Source organism: Callorhinus ursinus, unplaced genomic scaffold (assembly GCF_003265705.2).
Source record: "Callorhinus ursinus isolate GAN/ISIS: 27379988/994484 unplaced genomic scaffold, GSC_fseal_2.0 scaffold9, whole genome shotgun sequence".
Lineage (NCBI taxonomy): Eukaryota > Metazoa > Chordata > Mammalia > Carnivora > Otariidae > Callorhinus > Callorhinus ursinus.
In genome coordinates, this window is record NW_027397071.1 from 58,429,619 (window position 1) to 58,449,463 (window position 19,845).

Consider the following 19,845-nt stretch of genomic DNA (forward strand, 5'->3'; position numbering starts at 1 on the left):
CAAAGGGTATGCCAGGTGTGGGGAGAAGGGCAGGGAAAGAGACCAGAGGTTGCAGGGAGCACGGGAAGAGATGCCTGTTTCAGGGGTGGAATGAACATTTCAGAGGTGAGTGATTCCAGGGATAGCAGATCAAGGGTGAAGCCGCACTAAGGGCGACAGTCTTCTGTCCTGCAGGACTCCGCCGATGCCGCCATGGCCCTGTCCACACCCCTGGTTTTCACCATTCCTGGGCATGCAAACAGCTTCTGCCTGCAACCCCTGCACTTTTGGGCCATTTCTCACCCCTCACGGGAATAACGTGGGGCCGTAGTCTACACCGTCTCCCAGAGGCACTCATGGGGGTGGAGCCTCAGTTGTCCACAGTGGCAGTGGCTCATCACCATGCCCTCAACTGGCTCCTTCTCATCCCTGACTCACTTCCCCATGCCCCTCCCTGTGCTTCCTGGGATCACCTCCCAAATAAGCTACTGGCCCCTGAATCCTTGTCACAGGGTCTTCCTGTGGAGCGACTCGACCCAGGACAGTGGGCTCAGACCCTTTAGGTGTTGGTTTCCTCCCCTGTGAGGCAGGGAGTCTACCGTGTGCCTGTGACGTTGGAAGGGCACACGCGCATGGGCATGAGGCTCCTGGCACCAGGCCCCAGCACTCAGCAGGCACTAGGTCAGCACCCTCTCTCATGCACACAATGGGGGCGATAAAATCTCCTGTCCCCTCAGATGGCTCAGGACAGCAGAACCTTTCTGTTGCTGCCAATCAAGCCCCAAAGGTAAGCCAATCCCTCAGGCCCAACCATCCCCGATGCTCTTTGCTGAACACCTTCCAGGTGGCCTCCCATGCTGGCAGCAAAGGGCTCCCTGGGGACCTCCTGATACAAGGATGGGCCAGAAGCAGCAGGTGGTCTGGCAGATGGCCCTCTGAGTTCCTCTGAGGTAAATAAAAATCATGCTTGCTCCCAAGCACAGAGCGAGGCGCCGGCTCATCTAATCCCCGCAGCGGACAACAAGCTACTAGCTTTCTCCTCTTCGTGCTCGGGAGACCGGGCCTCAGAGAGGTTGGGCCACTTTCCCAGGCTGCCCCAGCCCGGCAGGAGTGGCAGAGCCAGGAATCAGACCTTGTGGGCCCAACCAGAGCCCAGGCTCCTCACTGGGAGGCAGGAGTGTGCCGTGTTTCCCTCGGATGCCCTGTGCAGGCTCTGCGCAGCGAAGTTGCTGGGGAACGAGCGCTGGGCTGAACAGAACCAAGTACGGCTCCCAGAGGAAGTAGAGCCTGTTTCCTGTTGGACACAGAGCCCTTGAGGGCGTTCCCGCAGCCTCGCTCCTAACACCCAGCCTGGCACAGAGTAATGCTCGGGCAGGGTTTGTGGATCAGTTGAGGAGGGAATATCTAATATTCCTGGCCAGAATTTACACTGTGGCCCGGATCCATGGTCACTTTAGGAGATGCACAATACAATTTTCCCATTCTGTTATTCCGGCTGCTTTCTTCCATGAAAATAGAATTTTCCCTCCTCAGCTGCCCTCAGCCTCCTTTGCCCTCCCTCTGAGCTAATCTAAGCATGTCTGAAGGATGCCTTTCCCACTTGTCCCACTAATTAGAAGGTCCCTTCAGCTCCTCCGTGGGTGGGCATGGGACCACCATTGGGCTGCAGCATAGGTCACAGCCTGCCATTTCCTACAGGCAGGGTTGAATGGCCCCACTGGACAGATGAGTAAGACTGAGACCCAGAGGAGCTAGATGACTCGTTCAAGGCCACCTGGCGGGCTAGAGGCTGACTGAGGGTGGTTGCCAGATCTGCTTAGCCCCAACACTCATGGCCTTTCTCCATCACCAAATTCCCTTCCCGCCCTGAGGTGCGTCCTTTCCCGATCCAGGGCAGCCAGTGCAGATCTCAGAATGTGTCAAGCCGGTGACACTAGATCCGTCACCTCAGGGTGGAATGAAGGAAGCACCTGGGGATCAGCTTACTAATTCGAGGGGCCGATGAATTATTCAGGCCACCATTAACTTGGAGGCCCTCTCAGACTCATTTCCCTTCCCCCTGCTCCAGACCCTCAGATCCTGACCTGCCCCGAGCTCTGCAGACCCGTGGGGGCCCCCAGTGAGGGGATGCTGGCAGAGCTGGGGTCCTGTCTGCTGCTGGTGGTGGTGCTGCTGGGCCCAGGCCCCAGGGCCCATGCTATGAAAGGTAGGAGCTCTGGAGGACACAGGCAGGCTCTGTGATGGGGGGTGGGGGGGTCGGGGGGTGGCCAGGTGGCTGCCAGGGTCTCAGGAGGTTTCTATGTGGGAGGCCAGAAAGCAGGAGGCCTTTTTGCGGGGAGTTGGCTGAGTTGAGGATGTATTTGCTTCTGAGATGGTAAAAGACAGTATTTGCAGAGTACCTGCTATGTGCCAGATGCTTTACAAATACAATTGCATTTAATCTTCAGGACAAACCTCAAGGTGGGTATGAGTCCTCCATTTTACAGTTGAAGGAACTGAGGCAGAGAGAGGTTCAGTAACCTGTCCAAGGAGGTATAGTTACCAAGGGCTGAGGGAACGGCTCAGAGGCAATGGAAGGTTTATTGCTGGAGGAAGTCTTTACCCTCCTCCTGAGAGCCTGCTGCACTTCCCCACCACCAGCCAGGTGAAATCAAAGTTCTTCCTGATGGCATTCGGCGTCCCCCAGGTTTGGCCCCAATTCTCTATATAATATCCAGCCTCGGTCCCCTGTGTCCTTTGGGCACCCCGAGCTCTGGCAGAGGATCGTACCCCCTTCTGGAAATGCTTCACCCTCTGTGTGGAAGGTCCCTGTTCTCTTTTGCCTTCGGAGAACATGTGGCTCATCTATCAAACTTGGGTCAAACACTACCTCCTCCAGGAAGCCTTCCACATCCTTCCATCAGCCTCAGAGGCTCCCTCCTGGGAGCTCCCAGAACCCTGTGCTAGCACCCTGGCCCCAGGTCGCCTCATGCTGCTCCGGCCCCATTGTGTTGTGTGCCGGTCTGTGAAGCAGTCATCAGTTCACTGGACTTCAAGGGGCGTGCATGTTGGGGGCGCTCAGCAAGCAGCCCTCAGTGCCTCGTTTTCCTGCAGGCTCAAGTGGGGCTCAAAGAAGGAAAGGGAATGTGCCAGTCACCTCTTCAGTGGCGGAGGTGGGCTGGGTCCCCAGGCGTCTCACTCCTTCCTGTAGGGGAGAAGCTAGCTGTTCCCATTTTCTAGCCTCCGGAGCTATAGTGGCCCAAGGGTGATCCTGGGGTTCAAGGGCGTCTGGCTGAGTCCCGGAGGGCAAGGCCTACACTTGTGCTGGCACCTGGGACCTCCTTGGCCACAAGAATTCTGCTCCAACACTCCAAGGGCTTTTCCTGTCCCATGGGCAGGGCTGGGGGCAGGACAATGACAGGCACCGGACAGAATATCCCTCTGTCCTCTTGCCATAAAGGCATGCATCAGACAGGGTTCGTGCCGGGCGTGCCGCAGGGGCCGACAGGGAGCCGACAACCCGAGCTGGGTGTGCATCTGAGGCCCTTGAAGGAGAAGCTTTGTCTCATCAGTGCTCACAGCCACCCCATTTCACAGATGCGTGACTGAGGCTCAGGGAGGCTAGGTGACTGTGAGTACGTGCCATCTCCTCCCCCCAAATTGTCCCCAACTAACGACCTTCTTGTCCCTCCTGGTCAGACTCAAACACCACCTTTCCTGTGAATCTTGTGCCCCCATCCCCCCAACAGTGCTGGCCCAGCAAGATTAGCCCCCGTCCCTCGGGTCCCTGTGGCATTGCTGACCGCCCTCCCGTTCCACAGTGCGCTCCCCGGGAGAGCCCCGTGCTGAGTCAGCCCGGGCCCAGTACAGGCTTTTTGACCTTTTCAGTAAACAGAGCTAGGAAATTAAATTTTTTTTTTTAGAAACAAAAATAAATCTTAAATTCATACTGTCTTTAATTCAAATTGAAGATCACAAGCGTTCTATTTAATTTTTTAATTTTATGGTTGTATCACTCTCTTCTTACACGGAACATCTTAGCTCCTATTGACATTAGCAGACATGCTTTATTCCAATTTATAAAATACTGTAAAATAGCAGTACTGACTGTTATTACAAATAGTAAGTCTCCTGAGTCAAGTTTCAGACTTCTCTGCTTCATTTTGTCCCGGGGATATATCCCACTAGGAATGTACAGTCAAAAAAGTATATTTCCAAGTCATTTGAAATCATTTCCCCCCATGATGAATGTGCCTCCAACTTGATATATGTGTATATGATATTTGTTTCAGTTTGGGACTTTTAAAAAATATTTGTGTTTTCTTTTTAAAGATTTTATTTATTTAATTGAGAGAGAGCCTGAGCATGCGCGCACAAGCGGGGTGTGGGGGGGTGGGGGAGGAGGGGCAGGCTCCCCGCTGAGCAGGAAGCCCAACATGGGGCTCGATCCCAGGACCCTGCGAGGATCATCACCTGAGCCAAAGGCAGACGCTTAACAGACCGAGCCACCCAGGCACCCCCAGTTTTGGATTTTTAGGGGTTACTTAAAATGGTTTTTTGCTAATTTAAAAATTATATTAAAAGTCATTCATGAGGGGCGCCTGGGTGGCTCAGTCATTAAGGTCTGCCTTTGGCTCAGGTCATGGTCCCAGGGTCCCGGGATCGAGCCCCGCATCGGGCTCCCTGCTCAGCCTATGCCTGCTTCTCCCTCTCCCACTCCCCCTGCTTGTGTTCCCGCTCTCCCTGTCTCTCTCTCTCTGTCAAATAAATAAATAAAATCTTAAAAAAAAAAAGTCATTCATGACTATAAAGTCAAAATTATAAAACAGGTCTCATTGAAAAAGGTCTAGCTTCATGCCTGTTTTCCTCCCCTCTGTTTACTCCTTCCCCTGACAGAGAATCATTTTTATTAGTTTCCTTCCATTGTTTTCTTTTTTTAAATATAAGCAAATACGCGCATATAAGAATGTACTTGTGACACTACAGTAGGGCTGTGCGCATCCTCACTGAGGGTGGGGTATTATCATTTGTAATTTTTAAATTCCCTACGGTATACGCCTAGGATCTGGCATATGGTACTGTTTTATCTAAAATTATAGATCTGCCCCAACATTTCTGTCTCCTCTCCCTGCTTTATTTTTCCCCATAGCACTAATCACTCTTCAATATGCTCTGTATTTTATTCAACGTGTTTATCATCTGTGTTCCCCAATCAGAACCACCCAGGAGATTCCACAAAGGCAAGAATTTTTGTCTGTTCTGTTCCTGCTGAAACCCCAGCACCTAGAACATTGCCTAGCACTCAGACGGTATTTGTTGAATGAATAAAAGAGTGCTTGATAAGTATTTGAGGATTAAGCAGATGAATGAGCAAACATGTGCATCAGTGAATTGATTTAGGGTCATGGCCTCATGCTCCCTCACCCCATCCCGAAGACTGTGGCCAGGTCTGTGGCCGGGTCTACCATCCAGGACCCCAGCACTGACTGAGCCATTCTTCCCTCCTGCCCCAGGTATCAAATGTGGGGGTGTGCTCTCAGCACCTTCCGGAAACTTCTCCAGCCCCAACTTCCCCAGGCTCTACCCCTACAACACAGAGTGCAGCTGGCTGATTGTGGTGGCCGAGGGCTCCTCGGTGCTGCTCACTTTCCACGCCTTCGACCTGGAGTACCACGACTCCTGCAGCTTCGACTACCTGGAGGTGTACAACGGGGCCTCGGGGGACAAGGGCAGCCTGCTGGGGAGGTTCTGCGGCCGGGTGCCCCCACCACCCTTCGCCTCCTCCTGGCACGTCATGTCTGTCGTCTTCCATTCAGACAAGCACGTGGCCAGCCGAGGCTTTTCTGCCGGCTACCAGAAAGGCAAGGGGGACCTGGCAGGGAGAGGGGGGCCCTGTGGGGGCCGGGGGGAGGAGAGCCGTGGGCTGAGGCGAGGCTTGCTGGCAGCTTCGGAGCCTCGGTGGCCCTGCTGCCACAGCTCAGGGACAAGAACAGCTTCCAGCGGTGGTCATGGTGGTTGTGGGTTCCCACCTTCAGGGCAGCAGTCCTGGGAGCCCTGGGAAGGTCTCACTGTATCCAGGAGCAAGGCCTTTTGTGCTCCCTATGGTCCTTCTTATCCCATGACATGGCATCAGGACGAAGGAGAGGACACCAGGCTGCCCCTGCTGCCCGTCCCTCTGCAGCACCCCATCATTTACGAGCGCAGGGACCCCTGGCGCCCCACCCCAAGTCCTCTGGAGTAAAAGATGCACGAGGGCCATCTGTGTGGAGCCGGTGACACGCTCCCTCCCCAGGCTTTACCTAATGCCTCTTACGTTGTGGATCCCTAACCCTCCCTCCCTCCACCTGGAAACCTGCCCCTTAGTCTAGTGAGGGGAGCAGAGGCTTTGCTCTTCTCAGCTTTCCTCTTGTCTCCAGGCCTCTCTGCACACACTCAAACCTCCTCCCTTCTCCCAGGGCCCAAACCCAATACCTTACTTGTGTCCGCTTAAGCCACAGACAACCACAGAGGCTCTTGGGGCGCAGGGTTCCCCATACAACAGTCGGAGGGCCCGGGTGGGGTGCCCCTCCCTGAGCTGGCTTTTGAGGCACAGAACTGCGGAATGCCAAAACACAAGAATCACAGACTGATCTCATCACAGTTTTGGAATTTTAGACTCTTTGGTTTTTAAAATGTTAGGATATCAAAGTCATAATACCATAAGCAATGTTTTCCAACATTTTATTTTATTTTAAGATTTTATTTATTTATTGGACAGAGAGAGACACAGCGAGAGAGGGAACACAAGCAGGGGGAGTGGGAGAGGGAGAAGCAGGCTTCCCGCGGAGCAGGGAGTCCGATGCGGGGCTCGATCCCGGGACCCTGGAATCATGACCTGAGCCAAAGGCAGACGCTTAACGACTGAGCCACCCAGGTGCCCCTTTTCCAGCATTTTTAAAAACAGGAGTGCCATTATAGCAAATGGAAACTTAGGTTAATCCTTTATATATAAAAAAGATAGAGGCAGTATTTTCTTGGTATGCATTTACTGTATTTTTTAAGTTCATATTTTTAACATTTACTTATTATAAGCCAATCACTGAAAACATAAGTCAATATGGATGGCCTCCAGTGAGTGAAATTTTTATATATGACCTGTGACCTGTGGATGCTGTTGTTCAGCGCATTAAAGAGCTTGAATACAGCATAGGAGTGAAATTTGCCCCACTTGCAGGCCAATGGATGCCCCAGGGGGCTGCTGCAAAGCTCCGGAGCACAATTCAAAAGCTTCTGCTAAGTGTGTTCACATGGAAAAGGATCTCACAGACTGTCAAAACCTGCCCTCTCATTTCACAAACAATAAAGTTAAGAGTAGAGAGGGAGTGTGCCTTCCCAAGGTTACAAGGCTGAAAGCACGAACACTGGGACAAGAAGTCTTAGCACCCAGCCCAGAGCAGAGCTAGGTTCACAAAGCCAAGCCCTGGGGCGAGGTTCTTGGCGTCTTGGGAAATAGCAGTGTGCCCCACCCTGCTGGTGCCTCCAGCCGGTCAGGGCATTCATCATCAGCCACCTCCTGGCTGGATTGGCAGGGCTGGGTTCCAAAAGGGTTTCATCAGCCCTGGAGATTCTGCATGAGCCTGCACCTGGTGGATCAGGCTGGGCAGGTCTTCCGACCCTCGTATTCCCATGAGGCTCATGGAGGCTGGGTCACTTGCCCAGGGTCACACCCCTCCGAGAAGACAGAGCTGAGGACCGACACCCGTCTTCAGGCTTCAAGCCCATCTCCACTTCACCAGACCCTCTCTCCAAGCCTCGGTTTCCTCTGTCAGGGAGCTTTGAGAATATTGCTGAACTCGGGCACCTCAGCCTCTGTGCCCCACAGGCCTGGTAGGAAAATCACAAGGTCAAGTGCCCAGGCTCTGCAACCAGGCAGTTCCTGCTCTCCCCATTACCAGCTGGGTGGCCTGCCGTCAGGGCCCCACCCAGGTTCCCGGGGACTCATCACTTCAGTGGCTCCTGCCAACCTCCATATCTCTACGTGAAGCTTTGTTCTCAAGTCTACTTCGGCAGGTCACCTCTATCCCCACAGCCCTCGGCCTGGACTCTTGGGAGCTGGTGTACAAATGCCCCAGCTCCCTTTGTCTCAGGTGACATAACCCTGAGGTGCGTGCCTGACGCCATTCCCCCAGGATTCCCCAACAGGGCTCGGCAGCTGGCTTGACATGCCTTTTATTGGCCCTTATAGCTCCCAAATAAACTCCTTATGCTCATACCCTTGTCTCAGGGTCTATCTGGGTGAACCTAGACTCCCCCAGGTAAGTTACTTATCCGTGCCTCCATTTTTGCAACCATAGAATGGGGAGAACCACTGTGCATTCCCCTAGGGTGATGGTAATGGTGTCAAAAGACAGCGTCGGCGCCAAGTGCCAGGTCTGTGCCTGCCACACAGCAAGCACTCAGTGGATGGTGACGAGGTTTCCATGAGATAGATACCCATGGGGGGTGGCACGTTGAGGGGTGTCCTGTTCCCAAGGGAGGGGGTTGGGGGGCCACGGGGAGGAAGAAAGGTCAGCTCAGGAGGGCTTCTTTGCAGATGTGTGTGGTGGTGTCCTAATGGGCCTTTCAGGGGTCCTTACCAGCCCTGAGTACCCGGACAACTACCCCAACAACGTGGAGTGCCACTGGGTGATCCACGCCTCCGGCCCTGCCACTGTCAAGCTGGTGTTCGTGGACTTCCAGGTGGAGGGTAGTGAGGAGTGCACCTATGACTACGTGGCTGTGCTTGGGGGGCCTGGCCCCGCCCGCGGGCATCACTACTGTGGCAGCACCCGGCCCCCAACTCTTGTGTCCCTGGGCCACGAGCTGCAGGTGGTCTTCAAGTCTGACTTTAACATTGGAGGCCGGGGCTTCAAGGCCTACTACTTCTCAGGTAGAAGGGGCTGGGGCTATACCTCGAGGCCCCTGTGCATGCTGTGCATGACCCTGCCTGGCCAGTGCCAAGGCGTAGCATGTCACCTCCTCTGTGAAGTCTTCCTGATTGACTCAAAATTAGTCCGTCCTTTCAACTCCTCCTGGAGTTTTTTCTTTGTTTTTTTTTTTTTTTTTGCAGCAACGATCTAACACTTATCATTTATGTACGTGGCCGGCACGTTGATTTCCCCTGACTGTGAGTTCCTATGGGTTTGTCTCTGTACCTGCCACATAGAACGGATTCAGTCAATGTGTGTACAAATGAATGAATGAACTAGAGAGTGGAGGAGATGGAGAAAGAAATAGACAATGACAACCCACTGTGGTCTTTGTTAACAACAAGAATCATGGATGACTTCCTGGAGGAGGAGAGAATTGAGTAGTGCTTTGAAGGAGTTAACCAGAGGCAGAAGGAAGGGAAGGGTATTCCAGGCAGAGAGATCAGCATGCGCGAAGGCAGGGAGGACAGAGAGGGTTTAGTGTGCTCGTATGCTACGAGGTGTTTGGGGAGGGTGGAAGTTAGAGCTGGATGAGGGGCAGTGAGGAAATGAGCAAGGTCATGTCATGAGCCAGCTTGTCTGTCAAGTCCAAGTTTGGACTCAACTCTGAGGACAAGTATTAGGTCTGGTTATTGAATTCCTAACCAGACCAGCACTCGTGAAGTGGACTGCCAATTGGAATGAGAGTCTTGGCCTTCAGCTAGTTTCTGTTTAAAGCAGGCTTTGGGATCCATTGTCTGGTTTGCCCACCACGGTGCCCACCACCTGCCAGGGTGGTTTTAGGACCTTTCTGGGGCCCTCTGCCCAAGCTGTACTGCAGAGGGTGACAGTCCCCACCCTTCTCATTGTGGTCCCTTCTGTCCTCCTCTCCCCAACCCAGGGGAATGCCAGGAGGTATACACGGCCGTGCGGGGCAACTTCTCCAGTCCCCAGTACCCCAGCGCCTACCCTAACAACATTCACTGCCACTGGACCATCCGCCTGCCTCCAGGCTACCGGGTCAAGGTGTTCTTCCTAGACCTGGACCTGGAGGGTCCCAACAGCCTGACCAGGACCTGTGACTTCGACCATCTGGCAGCCTTCGATGGGGCCAGCGAGGAGGCCTCCCTGCTGGGGAATTGGTGCGGCCACCACCTGCCAGCACCGGTCACCTCGAGCCGCAACCAACTTCTGCTTCTACTGCACACGGACCGCAGCACCACCCGAAGGGGCTTCTCCGTGGCCTACATTGGAGGTCAGCTGGGGTTGAGGGTGTGGGCATGCTGATGGCGGGGCGGGGAGCAGTAAGGCTGGGGTCCTTTGCAGCTTCCTCCCTCCATCCCACCGCTGGTCTTCTCCGGCCTTTTCTCGGGTGGCTACAGCACTGCGAACTGCTGCCCTGGGACCCCTGGGACCACACCAGTGTGGCCCTTTCTTATTTCCACCCTGCAGAGCCCTGCCTTTCCAGCTTCCAACTCCACGTGCCCTAATTCCCCCATCTCTCTCCTTCCCCCTTGGGCCCCTGGCCTCTCTCCTGCTGTGGTTTATCCTGCGTATCCAGGGGTAGTACGCAAAATATGGCCATGTTACTTGTGATAAACAACTGGCATAACCATGGAGATGTCAACAAGCTTTGCTTATATCGGTCGTAAATCCTGACTGCCGGTGGCTTCAACAAGTGGCTTTTGTTTTCCTCACATAACAAGAAGTCTGGAGCTAGGGAGCTGCTTTGTTAGTTCAGGGACTTAACACTGTCTCAGCTGGTATCTCTGGGATTCTCTTGGCCGCATGTCTGCAAGATGGCTGCTACAACTCCGACATCATGTCCACGTTCGAGGCTGGAAGAGTGTAGGGGAGATGCCAGCTACAAATGTCCCGTTACCAGGAAAACAAAAGCATTTTCAGAAGCTCTTGAAAGACTTCTTGGTCTCAAGAGTTTGAACTTGGTCAGGTGGCCATGCCCAGCGGCAGAGGCGGCTGAGAACATTGGCACGGGGCTTTTCCAGCTTCCCTAGTGCCCGTTAGATTTGCGAGCCAGCAGCCTCCACTGTCTCTCGCCTCTTCCCGTCACCCTTCCCTGGCCCATGGGCCCAGAAGAGCCTGTGCTCTGGACCCATTTTGCCCTCTACCTGAGCAGGCAAAAGGTTCTTGTTGTGCAGGTGTGGAAAGGGAGGTGCAGAGAGAGGAAACGCTTCACCGCGGTCACGTGGGCAACGGGGGCACGGCCAAGACTAGAACCCCTGCCTGCCTTCTTTGTGGCCCAGTAGGGTCCCGGGTGAGGGAGCCAGGGCTGAGTTCAGACAGACCAGGGCCACATCCAAATGCTGCCATTTACCGACCATCCAGTGGCCTCATCCGTGCAAGGGGTTGATGAATGCCTTCTGCAGGGGGTCATTCAGATGAAAAGAGAGAACAGAGGACATTCTTGCTGAGGGTGGATGTCTCTCCCTCACATGTCTCGGGCCTGGTCTGCAATCAAGCATCTTCCCTCCGTCCTTACCCCTTACGAAAGTGGTGATGGGGAAGGACACGGCGGCGCCGCAGCGAGCTAGTGGCAGTGAAGTGGCCTGGGCAGACCCGCCCTCCAGGGCCTCAGCTGGCTTCCTCCATAACCTGGGGGAGGAGAGCTGTCCCTTGTGAGAGCGACCCCTCCTAGGGTTTCACTCTGGAGAGCCAGGGGCCACAGGCTCTGCCATAGCTAGCTGCAGGTGTTTTTTTCTCTGCGGGTCTGTTACTCCACCTGTAAAATGAGGACACTGGCTGAAGGATCTTTAAGGTCCCCTTTGGTTTGATCGTCTTATCTCCAGGCATGGGTCCTCTCCCAGCAATGTGGGATCTTGGACAAGCCCCTTCTCCTTTTGGGGCCTACAGAGCCTGAGGGTGGGGCAGCTCTCAACCTGGCTCTGTTCCAGGGGCAGGAGCCCCGGCTCCCACCTGCCCCGCCCCCCTCCCCAGATCCCTGTGGGAGCCCAGGGCCAGACAGGGGCACTCGTGCTAGACGAGGCTCCAGATGTGGTCCAGGCTGCAGGCGGCCTCCTGGCTAGAGGACAACCTCACATCAATCAGGGGTGACACACAGTTCAGCGCCACCGAGATCATCGTGGGAGACGGCGGGCCCATAAATCCCCGACTGCCCAGACACCAGAGGCTGAAATATGTCTGAGGCATTTCCCGGAGAGGGGCTGAGAGTTCCAGGCCTCTGCCTGCCATCTCTTCTCTTTCCCACCCACCGGCCGCCCTTTCCTCCCCCTCCATTGCCCCCGCCCCAGCCAGCACTGCGCCCCCCCCACACACACACGCAGGCTCTGATACACCCACACACAGAAAGTCACACCATCTTGGCCTGGAGGGCTGCAGGGGCCCACCAAATGGGGGGGTCACCTCCAGACTTGGTAAAGGCTAAAATCCCAACTCAACCACTGCAAACAACTTTACCTCTCAGAGCTTCAGTTTCCAAAACCGTAAAATGGGTTTAGTTGTGTCCACCTCACGGGATCACCGTGGGGAGCGAGTGAGGCTTTCTTCTCCGCAGTTCTGCCCCCCACCCCCACACACATACTGTCTTTCCCTGTCTTGCTTCTCCGCTTGATTTTCTTTCAGCCCACTCCAACACATCTTTCATTTTACCTATCTATTGCCCCCTTGCCCAACTAGAATGTAAGGTCCAAGAAGGCAGGAAGTTTGGGCTGGTGGGTTGGTTTTTTCCATTTCTTTTTCTGTGGTGCCAGAATAGTGTCCTGAACATAGTAGGCCATCAAGAAATATTTGTGAAATGGTTGAATGAATTACCTGGCACATGGTAAAGAGATCAGCAAATAGTACCTCTTCTTATGATTAAGAATATCCGTTCATTCATTCATACATTCACTGACCCATTCATTCATTCATTCATTCACTGACTCACTCATTCATTCATTCAGAATTCAGAATTCACAGCACCTGCCAAGCTCTGAGCCAGGCTGCAACGACAGGAGAAGGCCGGGTACCTGCCCTTGGGAACTCATAGTCTGATGGAGTTAAACGGAGAAACACACGTGAAACATCCCCATTAGGCTGCATAAGCATCTCCCGACTCTGCGCCTCAGTTTTCCCACACATCATCCTTTGCGTGGGGTCTCGGGGTGGTGGGGGCAGACTTCCTGCCCCTAAGGCCTCCAGCCGCTCCCTCCCTCCGTCCCCAGTTGTGCCCATGAACGTGAGCTGCTCCCGCACGGACTTCCAGATCCTGATCCCCGCACAGGCTCTGGCACCGCTGGAGCGGACCAAGGTCTACCTGGGCAGCCGCAGCTGTGCCGCCCAGGAAGCCGGCGGCACCTTCCGGATCCAGGCCCGCTTTGACACCTGCGGCACCGAGTCTCAGGTAGGGGCTGCGCAGGGGGGGAGGGCAGGCATGAGGGGGCGGGGTCTGACCCCTGCTGAGAGGCACCTGCCATTCCTGAGAATTCAGCTTCTCTTCCTGGCTCAGTGACCCCACAAGCCCGGATGCAGAACCCAACAAACTTGCTCAGTGTAGACATGACAAAGAACTCAAATGGGAGACAGAGAAGGGGGCCCCACTGAATAACCCAGCGACAAACCTATGGAAGGCTCCTCCTGCAAGGCCCTGACCCTGACCATCCTTGGAGGCCTTCCTGCCCTTCCTTCCCTTCTCCCGGGAGCTCCCCACCCCCCCAGGCCTCACCCCTTTCACATGCAGAGCTGTTGGAGCCTGGCTGCCTCCAGGGGCCCCTTCCCCAACCTGTGATCCAAATGGTCCCTGTGCTCCACAGAACAAAAGGGCCTTTCAAGTAACAGGATCCACTTCCCCTCAAAGGCAGTGAGGCTTACAAATGAATTCAGGTTTGGGGCCCTTGGAGTCGCTGGGCAGTGGCCCAAGCACCTCAGATGTCTGCATTCTTAGGGGCAGGTTAAAGGGAAAAGGAGAGATGCCCCCCCTTCCAGGGAGAGCTCACCCCCACCCCCAAGCCTTGGTATCCAGGGATGTGCCAGACTGGCTTGGTAGAAATCATGCACTTTCCAGCAAGCCGTACCACCCTGCCCCCCACATTAGCCAAATGTCCACCTGGGGCCCCTCCAGTCCACCCCTCTGCTTCCCCAGCCTCTGGCAACCTCTATCCTTTTGACTTGAGGAGAGAAGTGGGGGCAGTCTTGGCTGCCAAGATGATCTGCCCTCACCCTGACTCCATGCCCTAAGTCCCCCAGGGATTTTCTGTGGACACTCCACAGGGTCATGAAATGACGGGGACAGAGAATCCCAGAGGCAGGGAACCAGGAAACGGAGAACAAGGTATCATGGACACTCAGAGGCTCAGAGGCATGCAACCACCACCATAACTCGGAGCCACAGAATCACAGAATCTTGGGGCTAATACCACAGAAACATAAAAGCTGAGAAACTTAGACTCCTGGATTCCTAGTGTCACCGTTATGCATCCTAGATCCTCGAGGACCATCTTTGAGAGCACTGAGCTGCTCTCAAAGATGCACAGCTCCAACAGCCCAAGGCAATGACCACCTTTCTGTGCATCTCTTTAAAAACACTGGAAACTTGATTTCATAACCATAACAGCACATCTTGTGTGGCTGGCTTTTCCCCTTCAAGTCTCTCACTCATCAAAAACCCCTAAAACTTCCACTTTCTGTGATTTTCTTCCTCCCTTCTTTATCATGTGGACTGACTTTACTGGGTCCCTTTCTACTCACAGGCCCCGTCTTTCTTTGTCCAGGGTCTCAGTTCTGTATCACAAAAATCCAGGACACCAGTCCTCCTCAGAGGGTTTGGGGGCAGACAGGTTGAGGGCACAAAATCAGAAGCCTCCTTTGGGGGCATGGAATCAGAGCCTTTCGGAAGCCCATTTGAAACTCCCTTTCACAGCCTTCCCCAGAGGGGTGGCCCAGTGTCCAGGGACAGCAGCTTCCTACCGTACCTGCCTGCCCGCTCTGTCACCTGTGTGTCGTGTGACCTCAGACAAGGGATTTAACTTTTGGGCCTCAGTTTCCTCATCTGTGAAATGGGGATATTAATGGTACCAATAAGAGAGGATCATAGTGAGAATGAAATGAGACAACGCACTTAAAACAGAGCCTGGAACATGGCAGATGGGCCTGCTCTTGCTGTTATTGTCTTTCATAGACCCCGCCTCCTTAAAGCCAGAGCAAACACGGACCCATCAGACATCCCCATAGTGTCCCTTTTACAGGAGGAGACACTGAGTTTCCAAGCGGGAAGGGAGTCGGTGGTCAAGCTGGCACTAGAACCCCAGGCTCCTGGGGTTCTGCCCCCTTGGCACAGAGTCCCTACATATCTAGGGGCAAAGGGTCAGCCCCGGCCCCTTCAGGTGTGAGTGAGTGCCCCGTGACCCCCACAGCGGAGGAACAACACCTCAGTGATTGTCAGCATGCTGTACATCGACTTCTCGGCTGGCGGGCAGGAGGACATCCATGAGTATGAGGTCCGTTGTGAGCCACGGCGCAAGGAGGCTTCTGTCCACCTGCTATCTGGCTCCAACCGGCTTGGGCCCTATGCCGCCACAGCTGAGCATCTTCAGGAAGCGCCACCCAGGGATGAGGTGGAGGCCCTGGAGGGCCCTGTGGCCATGGTGCCTCAGGACACCAGTGACATTGTCTTCCTGGGCCTTTGCATCCTGGCCGGAGTCCTCATGGTCGTTGCCATCGTGGTCCTGATGCTGCTGTGAGGGGGGCAGGGACCTGGGTGAGGGCTTCCCTGGGAGGCAGCTTGGGGTCCCCACAACAGGGGCAGGGCCGGGTGTTGTCAACTTGTTGGTGGCCATGGGCAAGTCATTGTCCCTCTCTGAGTCTCACTTTCCTAGGGAGGATCCGTGTGCCCTCCTTACCTCACAGGGCTGGCTTGAGGCTCAGAGAAGAGCCTGAATGCATAAGAACTTTGTCAACTCTGGCATGTCCTGTGTGTGTGCAATTGTTACTAATTTCAAAGTCTGCTATCGGAAAGAAGTCTCCCGTGTGTGTTACTTGTCAACGTGGATAGCTGTGGCCCCTGGTGACAGAGGGTAAAACTGAAGTTCCCTAAACGCACAAGGGCTTCACTGACTTGGGATAAAAACAAGGGCATCTCTTATTTTTCCAACTAATCGCTTATCACAAGCTTTCATCGGCTGGAAGCTCAGTAACCATCCAGGGGCCTCCACGCTCCAGAACCGACTCAGGAACCCTGAGGACTTTTTCCACAGCGGGCCCCTCCTGCCTCCAAACTCCAGGAACAGAAAGGGTGCTGACACCCTACCTGGTGCCGTCATCCCAGCCTCCGCCAGGTGGTGTCGCTGTTGGCGGCTGGTTGTACGCATCCAGGCGGCTCGGGTCTGAGGAGGGGGCAGCGCTGTGCAGGCCCACACTGTGCTGGGCAGGGAGACTGCAAGCTGAGGACTGGTGCCTCTTTCACGGTGGTGTTTTTCCTTACCTAGATGGGGATCCTTGACTGAAAAGCTGATCGAAGTCCCGTGTGTCTTTGTCCACACCCGCGATGTCTCCCCTCAGATGAGTTCTCTTTGGAGACTGGGGGCCTTCTCCTGCCATCGGACCTCACTCAGAGCTACTCCAGCACCCCCGTGTTTCTCTAAGTTTACACCATGGGGAGCGGGGGTTGGGTTTCCAGTGCTTTCTTGTGAGAAGTGCTCTGGCATCCTCCTAAAGATTGGTCCAGCCCTCCCCAGAGCTCTATGGATCAGGAAGTGGAGCAAACTTGTTAATGAAAAATAAACAACCACAAAAAAATGCAGTTACAGTAACACCACTTTCCCCTGGGCCTTTGCATCCTGGCCGGAGTCCTCATGGTCGTTGCCATCGTGGTCCTGATGCTGCTGTGGGGGGGGGGCCAGGACCTGGGTGCAGGCTTCCCTGGGAGGCAGCTTGGGGTCCCCACAACAGGGGACCCCAATATTTGCTAATGAATCCCTCACAATCAATAGAAATCTCCACATGGACCATGCTGACCATTGGTATCACTTAAACAAATTGTAGCCCAATTACAGTTCCTTCAACCACCCAACCAACAGCCACTTGTTTCCAGCTTTGTCCCCACTGTCGTGACAGGCTCCAAGCACGCAGCAGCGAAGAAGTCAAATGAGATTCCTACCTTCAGGATGCTTGCTTACATGCGGTGTAGCAGTGTCAGGGGATGGGAGGCAGACAGTTGGTAACTTGCAGAGAAAACAAGAGAGAAAAACGCCAGCAAAGTAAAAAATGAATTAAGCAAGGGAAAAAGAGTTACCTGGACATGAAGAGAACTGAGCTCAAGTCCAAGTTCTTCTTATTAATTGTGTGAACCTGGGCAAGTCACTTTGATTGTATGAGCCTCAATATCTCCATTTGCAAAATGGGACCACTGTTTGTAGCGTGCTGTGAGAACGTAGCAACACGATGAACTAGGGAAGTCTGGCAGGGTGATGTGCCAGCAGGGGGGTCTTAACTGACACCCTGGCCTGTTTGGAGCAGAGGCCCCTTCCTCTTTTGCTCCCAGCCACCTTCTCCTTCTCAGATTCCTCCAGCCCCTGAGCTAACTTTGCCAGCCTACCAACCACCTGGGTCTCAGTTTCTCTGGACAGGACTTGTCACACACCAGATCCTCTTTGAGGGCATCCCACGGGGTCTACCTTCCTGCCTGCAAATTGGGGGTGATGGTAATAACACCTGCTTTGTCAGTTCTGTGGGGGGACTACATGAGATCCTGCATGACAGTGCCCGGCTCCTGAGAAGGATTCAACACACCTCAGTGACTACCATTGACCACTGAGGAGTTCATGCAAAAGTTCTGGCCTAGAAACCCAAATTCTCAGCCCAGCTAACTTGCTGTGTGACCTTAGGGAGACCACTCCCTTCTCTGGCCTCAGCTTGCTTTCTTTCTTTCTTTCTTTCTTTCTTTCTTTCTTTCTTTCTTTCTTTCTCTTTCTTTCTTTCTTTTAAGATTTTATTTATTTATTTGACAGAGAGTGAGAGAGGGAACACAAGCAGAGGAGTGGGAGAGGGAGAAGCAGGCTTCCCATGGAGCAGGGAGCCTGATGTGGGGCTCGATCCCAGGACCCTGGGATCATGACCTGAGCCGAAAGCAGATGCTTAATGACTGAGCCACCCAGGCGCCCCTCTGGCCTCAGTTTCTGTTTTTAACATGTGACAAGCATCATTATCACCTCTGGCACCGCCACTGTCATGCCGACTGCCCAGAAACGCCAACTACGCGGCAAGTCAAGTTGTAGATCAGCTCACATAAGCTGCCTGGTGAGGCAGAAAGAATTGCCCCCATTTCACAGATGAGGAAACTGAGGTTTGGGGAGGGAAAACGCCTTACTCAAGGACACAAGGTGATGAAATGCTGGAGCTAGGCTGAGAGGAGGCAGTTCTTCCCTGAGCGGGGGATTGTGCAGTGAGTAGGGGCCTCTTGGGACCCCAGACCCTGCTCTTAAACCCAAGGGCTTTGTCTGGTTGGGAAAGGACTAGAATGGCCGACAGGGAGAAGAGGGGCTTATCTTCACGGCCGTGTCCAGATCCTGCCACTCAGCCCTCTGGGCAGCCGGCGTGTTGATTATCCTGCCTGAGCCGTAGGAAATGACAGTCTTTATGACAGTACAGTGTCTATTAGAAATGAGAGGGCTGAAATGATACCCATTAGCCAACCCGCCCGGCCCTGGAGGAGTGTCTGGGCATGGTGGACATGGCAGGGCTTTCCTGTTCACCTACCAGTGTCCCCTTTGCAGAGAGTGCGGGGATGGAACCCCCGCGGCCTCCCCATTGGCTATGTGGCCTTGGGACTGCCTCCCCCCAGCCAGGAACTTTGGGTCCTCTCACCAGCCCATCCCTGCAGGGCCAAGGTTACTGAAGAGGAGCTCCTCAGCAAAGGGATGTGCTGGCCCTGGGAAAATGCCTTCTCGCCTATGGGTTGGGCAGACCTGGGTTCATTTCCATTCTTTCCCTGACCGTGTGACCTCGTGCAAGTTGCTTCACCTCTCTCAGACTCGGTTTCCTCATGTATGGAACAGGGACACCAAGACCCTCCCCGCGAGGTCATCGTGAGGACTTTGAGAACGCAGGGAGAGAGCGTCCACACGGGGCTTCCACCTGCACAACTCAGGATGGGGCTTGCTGGCAGCCCCCGGCCAGCCGAGGGCCCCTTCTCCTAGGAGCCCTCAAATCTCAGAGTTGGGAGGGTCTCCCCGGACGCCCAGCTTCCCTGCTGTTCTTCAAGAGACCAAGGTGTTCCCACCACCAGCCTTCCTGTCTCCCGGTCCCTCTGTGTGGAATGTCCCCAGAGCATTGCTGGCCTGGCTCCTTCACAGCCCTCTCTGCCCAGTGGCCCCCAGACTGCACTCCACCCCTGTCACTTTGTACGCCTTTGCCTGCCTTCATAGGGTGTATTGCCCTCCGAAATGGTGTGAGGTGTGTGTGCGCTTCGCCTGCTTGCACCCAGTCCCCGTCACCACGATGCGGGCTCCCCTAGCCCCAGCCCCGCCAGAGCCCGGCCCACGTGCCCTGCAGCGTCTGGGACCGGGCAAGGGGACAAGCTCATGGACGGATGCCCCAGCTTGACGCCACTCTGTTCGCCAAGTCCCATGTGTGTGGCCGTCTTGGTCCTCTGGGGCGGTCCGAGTCGAAGCATTTCCCGAGCATGTGCTCTGCGCTGCCCTGTGCACAGACACGGCCCTCCCTCAGGAGCCCACCGTCCACGGGGAAGAACCAGGCGTCTCAGGGTCAGGAGACGTGCTCCCTGGAGGGACACAGCCTGCCGGGGGACCCCTCACCCTCCCCCTGCCCTCCAGTCTCCCCGTGATGCCTCAGGCTGAGCCCAGAAGGACGCGGTCTGTGTGGTCAGCCTCCCCAGGACACAGAGCAGGGTGGAAAAGACAGAGAGTGGATCTTGACGGGCGTAGGGGGACCAGCACAGAAATAAACAGTGTTTTCCTCTTGAAGGCTTTTGGGAACAAGACAGGGTTTA

General features: G+C 54.7%; 1 protein-coding gene across 1 annotated transcript; it reads left to right on the forward strand.

Moving 5' to 3' along the window:
- Positions 1–407: 407 nt before the first annotated feature.
- CDCP2 (CUB domain containing protein 2) lies at positions 408–15,582 on the forward strand. The gene is made up of 6 exons (XM_025871913.2): positions 408–2,185; positions 5,472–5,819; positions 8,531–8,866; positions 9,787–10,140; positions 13,067–13,245; positions 15,254–15,582. Exons 1-6 carry the CDS (start codon positions 2,107–2,109, stop codon positions 15,578–15,580), a joined length of 1,623 nt encoding a protein of 540 aa, XP_025727698.2. The 5' UTR covers positions 408–2,106; the 3' UTR covers positions 15,581–15,582.
- The last annotated feature ends 4,263 nt before the right edge of the window (positions 15,583–19,845 follow it).

Excerpts from the sequence above, each read along its gene's own strand:
- CDCP2 (XM_025871913.2), top strand. The coding sequence starts at position 2,107 with ATGCTGGCAGAGCTGGGGTCCTGTCTGCTGCTGGTGGTGGTGCTGCTG. Across the intron at positions 2,186-5,471 it reads CAGGGCCCATGCTATGAAAG|GTATCAAATGTGGGGGTGTG; the intron begins GTAGGAGCTCTG and ends CTCCTGCCCCAG. Across the intron at positions 13,246-15,253 it reads CCTGCGGCACCGAGTCTCAG|CGGAGGAACAACACCTCAGT; the intron begins GTAGGGGCTGCG and ends TGACCCCCACAG.